At 37.3% G+C, this 14,414-nt stretch overlaps 1 protein-coding gene across 1 annotated transcript in view; it reads right to left on the reverse strand.

Moving 5' to 3' along the window:
- Window positions 1-14,414, reverse strand: part of RAPGEF6 (Rap guanine nucleotide exchange factor 6) — a 134,833-nt gene that overhangs the window by 35,730 nt on the left and 84,689 nt on the right. The window contains 2 exon segments of the mRNA XM_017847862.1: window positions 3,256-3,413; window positions 10,207-10,447. Coding sequence (XP_017703351.1) covers window positions 3,256-3,413; window positions 10,207-10,447 — 399 coding nt within the window.

Here is a 14,414-nt window from a genome sequence, read left to right on the forward strand (position 1 = left end):
TATACATATGTAACAAACCTGCACGTTATGCACATGTACCCTAGAACTTAAACTATAATAAAAAAAAAAAAGAAATTTTCAATGAAGAAAAGTTTACTATATGAAATAAATCAAATAAGGGTTCATGCTATTAAGTGAAAAGAAGTAAGCTGTAAGTTCTACATGCAGATCTAGAAAAAAAAATTCCTTTTTGAATTCCTTTTAGCCACACACTCCTAATTTTTTTTACGACTCATCTTGTATTGAGTCAGAAATCCCAAAGAACATTTCAGAAGTTACAGAATAGCATGTATACCGATTCTATCCAAACATAAAAACATACATATATTTTAAAAAAATGACTAAAAGGACATATGCCAGTTAATACTGGCTACCTTCTAAGTGGAAAGAAAAGTTCTGCTTACTACTTCATTCAATTCTGTATCATTGGACTTTTAAAAAATAGCAAAATAATACATACAAACAAGGGCAACAGAATACCATAGTCTTTAAGATACTTACAATAAAAACCAACAGCTGTATGCAGCAAAAATAAAGCAAAATCAAAGTAAGCAATCAGAAACAAACTTACAGTTCTGTAGCTTTGCCCCCACTTTCATTCTGATCTAGTAATAACTTTGAAAATGCAGGATAAATATAGGTAAGTTCAAGACTGATAAACATTAATCAAACTTGGCTGTTACATATGTCTTATAATATACATATGTGACGTACATGGCTCATTTAAATTTTTGTGTTGTACAAATTACATAAGAAGCTGAATTTGGAATTAACTGGGAACTGATGTTTTCTTCAATCCAAATATAAATAATATCCATCACTAGATAAAAAACTTTTCACAAAATTACATATTTGGGGGTTTAAAAATATAAGTTAAATACCTATCATATATGTGTTCACATTACTGGTACAAGCACATGCTGCAGACTGAGACATATCAGATGTTCTCTGAACAGGTTTTAAAAAGGCATCTTCATTTTTAGTCCTTTTAACATGTTCTCAAGGAGAGAATTATGTAATCAACCTGAAATCAAGTTGAGTAACACACCTTCTCTTTAGAGGTCTGAATTTCAGCTCCATGGGGACTTACTTTCTAAAACATAATAATTTCAACCTCTTCTCTTTGTTCCCCCAGCTAAATCTCTAACTTCTCTCTCGCCTCTTCCTACAACCCTATCCCTTATTCCCTCAGCCCCACATCCTACATATACCTATGGCAAACATACAGCCATATAAACTATTACAACTACAAATCGTAAGATCCCTAATACTTGTTTTATGAAAGCATATATTTAATTTGTGCTTTGGAAGTGTGAAAACACTTTATTTTTGGATATTCTATGTCGTGTGAAAAGCACTGCTGTAGAACACACAGAGAGACATAGAAATAAATTCCCATCCTGCCACATAGCAAACAGTAGGAGACTGACTCTGTGGCAGAAGGAGGTCGGTTTCCCAGGTGAAGTAACACTTGAGTTCAGCACTGACAAATAAAAAGGTTCACTGGACATGCAAGGAGAGGGCCATGGGTGGCAAACACGGGCAAAGAAAGGGCATTCTGAAAGTTCATGCCATACTCAGGAAGGAGGGATGAAGTAATATTGGGGAGAGAATGACAGAACAGGAGGCTAGAAAGGGGGTTCAGGTCAGCAACACTTCTTCACCCTGGTGGTGACATTTCTTTTATGTACCAAGAACTGAATCCAGTTTGCAGTTTTCTTACCTCTGTGATAACTTAGTGCTTGCTTTACCCTTTCCGGTAAATAGTTTAATTAACTTTATACCTTGGTAACAATCTTCACAGTAACTTCGGATCGAATAACTGGAGTATTTTCTGTCTCATGAATGACACTTCCCTAATATAAAAATCACTACAAATGTCTTAGGAATGTAATGACTCATTAAATCTTTGTTCTAAAAAGAACACTGGTAGCCATGTAAGAGAGTGTGATGTGTCAGAACATGTTATTGGGTTTAATAATCTCTCTAGTGGTTAAGTGGCAACTGAAATATAAAGGAAGAAACCATGTGCAGAATGACTTTCACTAAACTGTTACTATGTTATGTCCTGAGGTTTTTACTGAAGTTGCTATAATAAAACATGAATTTTACTACGGCACTTATATTTCCATCTAATACCAAGATGGAACTGAGTTTCCTCCCTTTTTACACTAGTTGCTAGGAACTTTAGAGTCAGAACTGAAGGTGAATCAGAACTATGCTTCTTTCGGTAGAAGCATTTTTTTCTCCCACCTTTCCTTGGACTCAATTATATGTTTCAGTGCTTAATTGTATGTGCTTTCTATTGAAAACCATCTCAAATCCTTTAAGTGATGGATATATAATTATTCAAAGTTGAAGGTTTTCTTCTTTGTAACAAAATTTTAGATTATATAATTGTGACAATTTTTGCCTCACGACATGAATAGATGCAAAAATAAGAACTGGACATTTCACACTGAAAGTACAAACAACAATGAAAATTATGCTATAATGCTCTGATAACAATACATGACAAATACAACAACTTTAGCTTCAGGTGTTTGAGAAAAAATCTGCTTTTAGAAAATTACGAACACTTTTCTGATAGAAAAAGGTGAGGCCACTTAGATTAAAATAATCTGCCTTATTCTTTCCCACACCCTGGGTAAGACATATCTTGGCTGAGAAGGGTCTCTGTTTTCACTCTACTGCTTAGATTAGGATTACTAAAAGATACCTAATTCTGTGGTTAGAGGTAGTCTCTTTTTTTTTTTTTGAGACGGAGTCTCGCTCTGTCACCCAGGCTGGAGTACAGTGGCGCGATCTCGGCTCACTGCAAGCTCTGCATCCCAGATTCACACCATTCTCCTGCCTCAGCCTCCCGAGTAGCTGGGACTACAGTCACCTGCCACCACGCCTGGCTAATTTTTTGAATTTCTAGTAGAGATGGTGTTTCACCGTATTAGCCAGGATGGTCTCAATCTACTGACCTCGTGATCCGCCCGCCTCAGCCTCCTAAAAGTGCTGGGATTACAGGCGTGAGCCACCGCGCCTGGCCAGAGGCAGTCTCTTTTTCATGTACTTCTGTTCTATTTTAGAGGATGTACCATTCAAATTAACAGAACAAGACAATCTCCCTTTAGCTTTTGCATCAAGTCATAATCTAGAGTTAAGAGGGCTGCAAGTAACTCTAGTATTTGCTGTACAAGGCTTAACCATCTATTTGTTCATTTGGTACCAATATGGCAATATAAAATCACATATGAAAATTACCTGAAGGATTGGAAAAATCCAACATACTGGTGGTAGGCTGCAGGAGATCAGGGCTGCTGGATGAGAGTGTTCCAGGGATGGGCATTATAGCCAGACTATGCCTACAGTGCCTTGTTCCCACAATGCTGTCATCTTGTGATTGGCTTAGGCCTCCATCACTTCAAAAGAATGTCATATATCACTTTAAAGTATTTGAGAGTACTTAAGTAGTAAACATTTCTGTTCCCTGTGCACTAAGGCATCACAGAACCAAATCAAAGAGGTGATTTAAACAATTGAAATACTACAGCAATTTTTAAAAGACAATTGTAATGATAAAAATGGCACTAATATTTTAACAATTACATTAAAATAAAATCTAACTTATACATCTAAGTAATTCTATTACATCCTAATTAAATTGTCTTATTTAGTGTCTCCCAGTTTGGGTGAAGAAACGGAACCTGAGTATTTAGGCAACCCTTCAAATTTGCCACTTTCAGTGGACACTAATATATGTATCCAAAAATGCACAGCCACACCATAGCAAGGTGTTCTCTTTCTCTTTCCCTTTGTCCAGAAAATCTCCGTGATCCTCTAGGAAAAAGAGGGAGTCTACATTCGAACCAAAAAATATGGCAGGTAGTAGATAATAATGGGGCCAAGGTCAAGTGACAAAGTAAGAGTGGTCTTTAAACACTGGACCAGAAAAAAAATAGAATTATGAAAATTACAGTCTCTAAAGTTCATTCTAAGGGTACATTATTTCTTACTTAATCTCTCAAGTCTAAATATTTAAGCAAACAAAATATTCTTCCTTTTAAATATTTTAGAAATGTGACACAGACAACTTCTAAATCTACCTAAGAGAAAAAATAAAAACAAAGAAACAAACACGGTCACTTAGGTTTCAGACACCCCCAGATTTTAGCTTACTTTTAAGCAAAACAGTCCTACAAAAACGTAAGATAGCAGTGAAAAAAATTTCCATCAACATCAATAACCAAAAACTACTTCTAAGGGTTGCACTTATGTTAAAACCAATGCTGTTACTATTAATTCTTGTCTATATTTTATCAAATGCAGCATTCTGCCTAGTACTTGCTATGCATACAAACAGAAGTATCACAGAATACTTACCTATTATCATGAAAAAGATTAAGGTAGAGTATTATAAATGAATACTATGGAATACATTTAAATTATGTTAGATGTAAAATATAGGATCTTAGGTAGATTAGAAAACTATGCAAGATGGAGAGTTAAGACTATTAAACTGCTAAAGGACTGTTAATAGTCAGACATGAAAGAGAGGGCCAGGATATGACAGAGCTGAAGAGTCAGAGAAAAGCAAAGAGACATGGAAGAAAGCAAAGATTAGTGTTTCAAGGGCAAGTTTTGATGTCAGGCAGACCTGAGCTACTAGCTGCCTGACTCAGCCAAATTTCGTTCTCTTTCTAAACTTTGGTTTTCTCATCTGTTAATGTGAGCAATACTATCTCCCCCAGGAATACTGAAAAATTAGGTAATATAGGCGAATGTTTTGGTGCAAAGGAAAACAGGACTTTAAGAATGGACTTACTTTTACAAAAATTAAAATGAGAACAGGGCTGGGCACGTTGGCTCACACCTTTAATCCCAGCACTTTGGGTGGCGGAAGTGGGTGAATCACCTGAGTCAGGAGTTTAAGACCAGCCTGGCCAACATGGCAAAACCCCATCTCTACTAAAAATACTAAAATTAGCCAGGAGTGGGGTGGCGCGTGCCTGTAATCCCAGCTACTCGGGAGGCTGAGGCAGAAGAATTGCTTGAACCCAGGAGGCAGAGGTTGCAGAGAGCTGAGATCACGCCATTCCACTCCAGCCTGGGCGACAGAGAAAGACTCCAAAGAAAAAAAAAAAAAAAAAATAATAATAATAATAAAATAGAATAAAATAAGAATAGTACAAACCCAGAAGGGAGAATTATTTATTTTATTCAATTTATATTAAAAAGTAGAGGTAGGTCCGAGTAAAGGTACTATAGAAACAGGAAGTGCTTTCCTGTGGCGAGAATTTGACAGATAAAGCTAAGGAGATATCTCATTTGATAAATAATTTGCATTTACCCTAAACAGGCTCCTTATAATTTGGTTTGCATTCCTAAAGATCAGAGTTAAATGTTCTAAGGTTAGGTAAGAGAAAATAAGAGGAAAAAGCACTTTCAAAGGTATTTAAATTATATAGAAAATAAAGATTTTTTAAAAAAAGTCTTTCTTTAATTGACTTTTGAAAACAAACACATCAATTTTTGGACACAGAGGGTGTGATAACAATCCAAGGAAGCAAACCATTAAAGAGGCTGTCCAGTCCTACTACTAATAAAGTAGAAGCAACTTTAGCAACATTAAAAAGTTACAATTTTCTATTAAAGGGAATTAATCGCATCAGTGACTGCAGCAAGCTGGAATCACTATACAGATTAAGACGTACAGAAAATACAAAAAGTCCTTGTATCTCTTACTGATGTTATTTAACATCGCTTCTGCTTTTGAATGCTCAATAGAGATAACATTGTGTAGCTATAAATATGTAAAGCTGGTTACAAAATTGTAGTAATTAAAGTGTGAGGTACATAAATGAAAACTATACTGCTATGTACAATTCATGCTATGCCATGAATGAAAGAGTATTTAGTTGGCAAAATTTCCATGCTTATTTGAAAGCTGAGTTGATAAAGCCCATTTGGCAAGTAATTGTATCATTCTTACCAAAACAGTCTCCTGAGAAGGTGATGCAGTAACAGAAGCAAAATTGTTTAAAAAAATTTCTCAATACTTTCCCAACATTAAATTTACTTAGGATAAAAGTATTTGGTTTCATATTATGAAACTAAAAAGGCCACATAAATATCAGCAATATGTAAATAAAAAAGAATCCCAATATTTAAAAAGCAAACAAAAAATATGTTGACAAGAAATGGGGAGGAAAAATACAATTCCTGTTAAGCAAGCAAGGCAGTTTATTTCTGGGATTGTTACAATGAATAATACAGAGATGTTACTTAGGCAACTGTGATTTTAAAACAAAATAAAAGCTGCATAATTTTAAAAAAGAAAACAGATTTCCTGAAATGTGAAGAATTCTTAGGTCAATAAAACCATACTTCTGTCTTAACTTACAGATGTAATTCAAACTAGTAACATTTTCACTTTAATTTTAGGAACATTCTTTTAAAATTATATCATGATTTCTTTGGGATTTTGGAATTATCTATTCTTATCTCAAGTATTTGTTCTTTCCTTACATTCTTCCTTTTCTGTGACAACTCATCCTCTACTCTTACAGAATTGAGTGCTGCTAAACGCAGAGAACAAGTTTCTGTTCTTGGTGCCTCTTCCAAAGAGGTCTGGCACACAGGAGATGCTCAGAAATTGTGAAACTGAACTCATTAAACATTTTTTTCAATTAAAAAATAACAAATGTTCAAGAAGAAAACTTGTAAAACACAAAAAGAAAGCACAGAAGGGAAAATTACCTATGAAACCATGCCTTCCAAAACCACAATCAACATTATGATATTTTCCTTCTAGTCATTTTCTGATGTATAGTACAATTTATTTAATCAATCCTTGCAGTTGGACATTTAGGGTGTTCCAATTTTGTTTTAGTATAGATAAAACAACTTACAGCATCTATATATAAATCTTCATCTAATTACTATTAGAAACAGAACTACTGAATCAAAGAATTTTGTCATTTTAAAATATTTACTGGCCGGGCGCGGTGGCTCAAACCTGTAATCCCAGCACTCTGGGAGGCTAAGGCAGGTGGATCACTTGAGGTCAGGAGTTCCAGACCAGCCTGGCCAACACGGTGAAACCCTGTCTCTACTAAAATTAAAATTTATGTATGTATGTATTTATTTATTTATATTTTTATTTTTCAGTTGGAGTTTCACTCTGTCGCCCAGGCTTAAGTGCAGTGGCATGACCTTGGCTTGCCACAACCTCCGCCTCCCCGGGTTCAAGTGATTTCCCTGCCACAGCCTCCTGAGTAGCTGGGATTACAGGCATGTGCCATACCACGCCTAGCTAATTTTTGTAGTTCTCTTGCCTCAGCCTCCCAAGCAGCTGGGATTACAAGTGTGCGCCACTATGTCCAGCTAGTTTTTTGTATTTTTGATAGAGATGGACTTTCACAATGTTGGTCGGGCTGGTCTCAATCTCCTGGCCTCAAGTGATCCCTCCATGTTGGCTTCCCAAAGTGCTGGGATAACAGGTGTGAGATAGCGAGTCCAGCCAGAATTTTGCCACTTTTAAAGCTTTTAATAAAAAGGCATCACTTTATATTAGCACACCAGTTTAAACTTTTATAAACTTATTACATTATCAATTCTGTCCCTGATCATTCTTTTTGTCAGTCTGTGATGAAACAAATGGTATCCAGGATTAAACTGTATATCCTGGATCAGTATCAATAGAGAACATCTGAGTCATGTTTTCTGCCTATTTTTCCATTGAAGTTTTAGTGATTTTTTTTCCTATTTGATTTCTGACAGCTCTTTATATATAAAGGATAGTATACTTTTGTGTAGCAGAAGGAATTGTCTGAATTCACTTCAAGTGACTGTCAAGAAATATAAGATACATTCTCAAAAATGCAAAATGGCTAGTCTGAAAGGTAAGACAGCTCTCCCAACAAAACAGCCTCCAGAAACCTTTGACTTCCAAGATAACTTATTTTTTCTGTATTTATGTGGCTGAAATACTTTGCATTTTACTCCTTGGAAACATGTTTGGAAGGGACAGACAGGTTAATATAAACTTCTGCAGTGCAGCATTTTATTCATATTTATATTCATAACCAAGCGTTTTCTTGTTGACACAAAGCAAGAGATCCAATAATCCCTTCTGAGTTTAAGTAAAACTATTTTTTACCAGAGAGTCCTCTTTTTTGGGTACCAATATAAAGTTATAATGCTTGAAAATATTCAACTGACTGTTCCTGGTGACCTCAGTTCTACACCTCTTGCTGCAACCAAAGACAGAATTCAGGTATAGTAACTAATTCCCACACCTCTCACCAAAGGATAATATGGAGTTGAGATACTGATTAGCTGCCTAAAACTTGAATACAGCTGGTTAGAATGTGATAGTAACAAGTTGAAGACAGTTGTAATTAAGTGTTGTCTGTCTTTAGATGATACATGTCACAACTGTGTCACTGGTCAAAATGAGATGCAGTTAATGGGAGAAAGATGTATTCCAGACAAAACCCATTAAGGTTTCTAGAAGTGGAACTCAGGGCATTACCCCCTGAGGAATTCTCCTCATGCATTCTTTTCTGCCTTCTGGATCCTCGGTCTTGTCCCTTTTCCACAGTGACTTCCAGTCATCCCCAACTGTCCCCGACCTCTTCAGTGTAGGCTGGCCCCTCTAACATTCTCCTTACTCAATCCCCATTTGTGAGACCATGCATTTTTTTATAGTGTTCGCTACAGTACACTCAACATTCAAAAATTTTGGTATTTTAAAGTAATGATTTCTATAAGCCACTCAACCTCAAGGATAGAATGAGTAATGAACTTTTAGAAAAAGTTCAGGGTATTTTAATCCTCTGAGTTCCAAATTAAATGAGAAGCAAATGTGTTTCCCTGGCTGGAAATAAGAACTCAGGAAGATGAGCATTTCTGACTGGAAAATCTCTGAGATTTTTTAATTATTGAAAAATATTTAAAAATAGCTATCACTGAAGATGAGAGCTGACACAATTCCAAGTTGCCTCCCAATTGTTCACTCTGCTATCACTGCTATATTGTGCTGTATCCACAACCCCAAATCACTAACATGGCCATCAGAGAGGTCTTCCTAAAAGAACAAATTTTATCAAATCACATGTCTTCTTACGGCTCCCAGTCATGACATGATGAAGTTTATTATCTTTAGCATAATATTCAAGGTCCCTCATAGCCTACTTCTCTTGCTCCGGCTCTAGTTATATACACAGAAAAACAATCTATTCAAACCTAACAAGTTTGTTCCTGCCTCCGCTTATCAACCTGTAATGTGAGAACTTTGCAATTTGCTTAGATTATCAACTCTTGGAGGATAAGAACCTTGGTCTATTTATCTTCCTGTCTCTGGCTTAGTATATAATAAATGTGTGGAGGATAAGGGTTCCTGATGTGAATTTCTCAGAGGTAAGGACTATCTCTTTTTGTTTCTGTAACTATCATCTGGCAAATTACCAGGAACTTTCAGGAGGCAAATAAGTATTTTCTTTTAATGTATTTTTTTGAACTTGCTTTATTTCATTCACTGATTATTCACTGTCTTAACTTATTCAATAAATAGGAACTGAGTGCCCAGTATGTGCTAAGTTATTCGACTGCTCTTGATTAGAACTTTGGTAACTGCTTCAGGAAGTTGCTAATGTAATATGTACCAGAGTCATCCCCCAATCATGACAATTTAGTGGTCTAATTCCATCAGTATTTTACAGACCTTAATTTACATTTAAAATCTTCAAGTATTACTAAGTTTTGGTGATATCCCATTTTGGAAATAGAAATAGGTCTGATTAAAAAGTTCAACTTTAGAATTCAAGAAGGAATAAATGCTGCTGCAAAGGAAAATGATTAAAAAAAAAACAAAACAAAACTGGTGAATGAGTCCCAAGATTTAAGGTGTACAATTTGTACAGATCAGGAGACTAAAATTGGACCAAAAATATTTAAAAATAGATTTCACAAAATAAAATGAGCAGTCTTTTCCAAAATTCAAAATAATGCTATTATATAATCTGAAAGTTGTAACTTCATGAAAGTGATAGGGAGAAGTTCAAATGTATTCTTATTTAAGTACTGTTTGAAGACTTTATGATACACTAGTTATATAATAAAGCAAAACTTACCCAAGTCTCCCCCCACCCCAAATAAAAACTTTATAGTGAAGATGAAAATTCCTGCATGGTTAAGATTGGCATTACCTACCTAAATAGCTTTGGAGGCAAGATACTAAATCGTGTTTTATCCAAAATCTTCCTGATTTTGTTTCTTCCACCTGAAACAGTATTTGCTTTAACTTTCTTACTTCCTTTCTCCTGTGATGTCTGTTCAATATCTCCTGGCACATGCTGGATAGAATGGCGATTACTTTTTTTTTCAGCAATTTTGGGAATATGAGGAACACCAGATTTCTCTTGTTCAGTCCTAAAAAGTAACTCTTTGAACACTGTGGAAATAAAACAAATGTGTCATTTCTTTTCTTCTCTTTAGAAAATTTTTATACCAACAACAAATTTTAAGGATAAACACAGTGATTTTCCATTATTTGAACTTTCGCAGTCTCATTCAACTAAACATTGTCAAGTATTTACCCGTCCTTTAGCAGCTATATCTACTTCTTTCTTTAGTTTTTATACCTGATTATACTTCTGATGTTGCCCAACACTAATACAAGGAAAGTCAGTGGGGGGAAAGGGAAAGGAAGAAGGCAGACTACAGGCAAGTTTGAAAAAAAAACAGATTCCTATTGAGGTAGTAAGTAATATAACACAAATCCACTAATTTTACAGAAACAGATATTTAGGTTCTATTGTATGTTATTCCTTATAATACAGCTGACCCTTGAGCAACATCAGGTGGGTCCATTTATACTTGGATTTTTTTCAACCAAACATGGACTGAAAATACAGTATTCTTGGGATGCAAAAACCTGCATATGGCTCTGAAGAACCAACTGTGAGTCTGGAATATGAACAAATTTTGTTATACATGGGGTGGAGGTCCTGTAAACAACCCTACACATATACCGAGGGATAACTACATAAGTCACTTGAGATGAGACCTCGCTACTATAGTCAGGTTCAGATGTAAAATTTAGATGAGAAAAGCTTTGTTGGTCTTTATTTTTACTTTTACCAAAAAACAGTAACTTTGTTTATTTATTGATTGATTGATTTTGAGACGGAGTCTCACTCTGTCGCCCAGGATGGAGTACAGTGGCGCAATCGCAGCTCACTGCAACCTCCACCTTCCGGGTTCAAGCGATTCTACTGCCTCAGCTTCCAGAGTAGCTAGGATTACAGGCATGTATCACCACACCCGGCTAAGTTTTGTATTTTAGTAGAGGTGGGGTTTCCCCATCTTGGCCAGGCTGGTCTCGAACTCCTGACCTCAGGTGATTCACCCACTTCGGCCCCCCAAAGTGCTGGGATTACAGGCATGAGCCACCATGCCCAGCCTAATTTTGGTAATTTAAATTTGGTAATATATAACGATTCCTCACAGTCACATTTATGAGGCTATGTCATTCGGTAAAGCTGCTAAAAAATATCCATTTCAGTGGTCTGAACTAAACAAGTAAACAACCAACCATATCTTAGATACTGCTTTTTTTTTTTTTTTTTGAGACAGAGTCTTGCTCTAGTTGTCCATGCTGGAGTGCAATGGTGCAATCTTGGCTCACCACAACCTTCGCCTCCTGGGTTCAAGCGGTTCTCCTGCCTTGGCCTCCCGAATAGCTGGGATTACAGACATGACACCACCATACCTGGCTAATTTTGTATTTTTAGCACAGATGGGGTTCCTCCATGTTGGTCAGGCTGGTCTCAAACTCCTGACCTCAGGTGATCTGCCCGCCTCGGCCTCCCAAAGTGCTGGGATTACAGGCGTGAGCCACCATGTCTGGCCCTTTTTTTTTTCTTTTTTTGAGAAAGGGTCTCACTCTGTTGCCCAGGCTGGAGTTCAGTGGCATGATTACAGCTCACTGCATCCTTGGCCTTCCTGGGCTCAGGTGATCCTCCCACCTCAGCCTCTTGAGCAGCTGGGGATTGCAGGAGTGTGCCTCCATGCCAGGTTAATTTCTGTATTTTTTTGTAGAGATGGGGTTTTGACATGTTGCCAAGGATGACCTCGAACTTCTAGGCTCAAGAGATCTGCCTGTTTCAGCCTTCCAAAGTGCTGGGATTATAGGCATAAGCCACTGTGCCTGGCCTCTGATATCTTTCTATCAAGTCTAACTAAGTCTGGTGAATTACTTCATCCTTAATGAGGGTGCAGGTACATTTGGGAAATTACTTTTTTAGCAATCTATTTGCCTACACCAAATTTTTGCCTTGTGAGGATGGCTACATCTCCTTGGGATAAAGCAAAGATAAATCTGTATAAGGTAAATATCTAGCAGCGATGAGTCATGGCGTTGAGGAAGTCTGAATTACAGAGAAATAGTGGTTGTGTATTCTTAGAATAGAGTTAAATGTCTCCAGCTGCATGGGCTGTGGAAGCAAACACTCAGCTTATCATTAGATATAGCTTTGAGCAGTATATGCGGCACCTTTTTTATTTTTTAAGCTATAAATTATGTAAACATGCCCACTGAAAATCCAATCACAGAGAATTTTCTGGAAAACAACAGAAAAGAAAAGCAAGAGTTTCCCACAAAATCAAAGAACTTACAAGTAAGACAGAAATGGATAAAGCCTTAAGAATGGATTAAAACATTTACAACTTGGTATTCACTTGTAAAATCTGGACTGATTTGAAGGTTTCAACAGAAGGACAATACCACATTACCAAAGCACAGTGCAAGTTTATGAAAAGTACATTTTCTGCTTTCAAAATGATGGAGACTTTTTAGAAGTTACCTTCCATAAAGTCTGCATGATTAAAATATTTTTAAAATTTCACTTTATTTTAAGCCATATGGTAATAATATATATATATACACACACACACACACGCACATGTGGTGTGCATGTGTATGTATATATGTACATTTATATATGTATTTTTTGGAAACAGGGTCAGGTGTCACTCTGTCGTCCAGGCTGGAGATCACAGCTCACTGCAGCCTTGACATTATGGACTCATGTGATCCTCCTACTTTTGCCTCCTGGGTAGCTGGGACTACAGGCATGTGCTACTGCGCCCAGCTCATTTTTTCTATTTTTGTAGAGATGCGGTATCACTATGTTTCCTAGGCTAGTCTTGAACTCCTGGGCTCAAACAATCCTTCTGCATCGCCCTCCCAAAGTGATGGGATTATAGGGGTGAGCCACCACGACCAGCCAATACTTTTTAAATTTAAAATTCAGACATTCACTCATTCAAAATTTATTAACCTATAAATATAGGTCAGGTACTTCACTTGATGTTTGTATAATACTCCTGTTGTGGAACTTATAGTCAGTCTAAGACACATAAAACATAACCAGAGGAACTACTTAAAACAGCAGGAAAGGGCAATCTTCCTTAAGCAAGTCAGTCACCTTGGAAAAAGAAATAAAAAAGATGAGATTTTAACTAGGCAAAGAAGGAGGATGAGTAATCCTAGGTAGAGAAAATCCCAAGTTCAAAGTCCGTGTGGTAGAAGGAAAGTTCAAGAAAATGAAAATGACTAGAGAACAAGGTAGAGGCCAGATAATGCTATGCTAAAGTATTCAAATTTTCTGTTGGAGTAACAGGAAAACTTTGAGGGGGCAGATTTCCTTAGTTGTGTATATAAGGTAACTGAATCATTTTTAAAAATTGTTAAATTTGTCTGGGTGTGGTGGCTCATGCCTGTAATCCCAGCACTTTGGGAGGCTGAGGAGGGTGGATCACCGGAGGTCAGCAGTTCGGGACCAGCTTGGTCAACATGGTGAAACTCCACCTCTACTAAAAATACAATAATTAGCTGGGCATGGTGGCAAATGCCTGCAATCCCAGCTACTCCAGAGGCTGAGACAGGAGAATCGCTTGAACCTGGGAGGCGGAGGTTGCAGTGAGCAGAGATAGAGCCACTGCACTCCAACCTGGGCAACAAAGCAAGACTCTGCCTCAAAAAAAAAAAAAAAAAAAACTGGGGGGGCGGAGCAAGACAGCCAAATAGGAACAGCTCCAGTCTCCAACTCCCAGCGTAAGCGACACACAAGACCGGTGATTTCTGCATTTTGAACTGAGGTACTGGGGTCATCTCACTAGGGAGTGCCGGACAATCGGTGCTGGTCAGCTGCTGCAGCCTGACCAGTGAGAGGTGAAGTAGAGCGAGGCATCGCCTCACCTGGGAAGCGCAAGGGGGAAGGGAATCCCTTTTCCTAGCCAGGGGAACTGAGACACACAACACCTGGAAAATCGGGTAACTCCCACCCCAATACTGCGCTTTAAGCAAACGGGCACACCAGAAGAATATATCCCTCACCTGGCCGGGAGGGTCCCAC

This window comes from Rhinopithecus bieti, unplaced genomic scaffold (assembly GCF_001698545.2).
Source record: "Rhinopithecus bieti isolate Rb0 unplaced genomic scaffold, ASM169854v2 scaffold_28846, whole genome shotgun sequence".
Classification (NCBI taxonomy): Eukaryota; Metazoa; Chordata; class Mammalia; order Primates; family Cercopithecidae; genus Rhinopithecus; species Rhinopithecus bieti.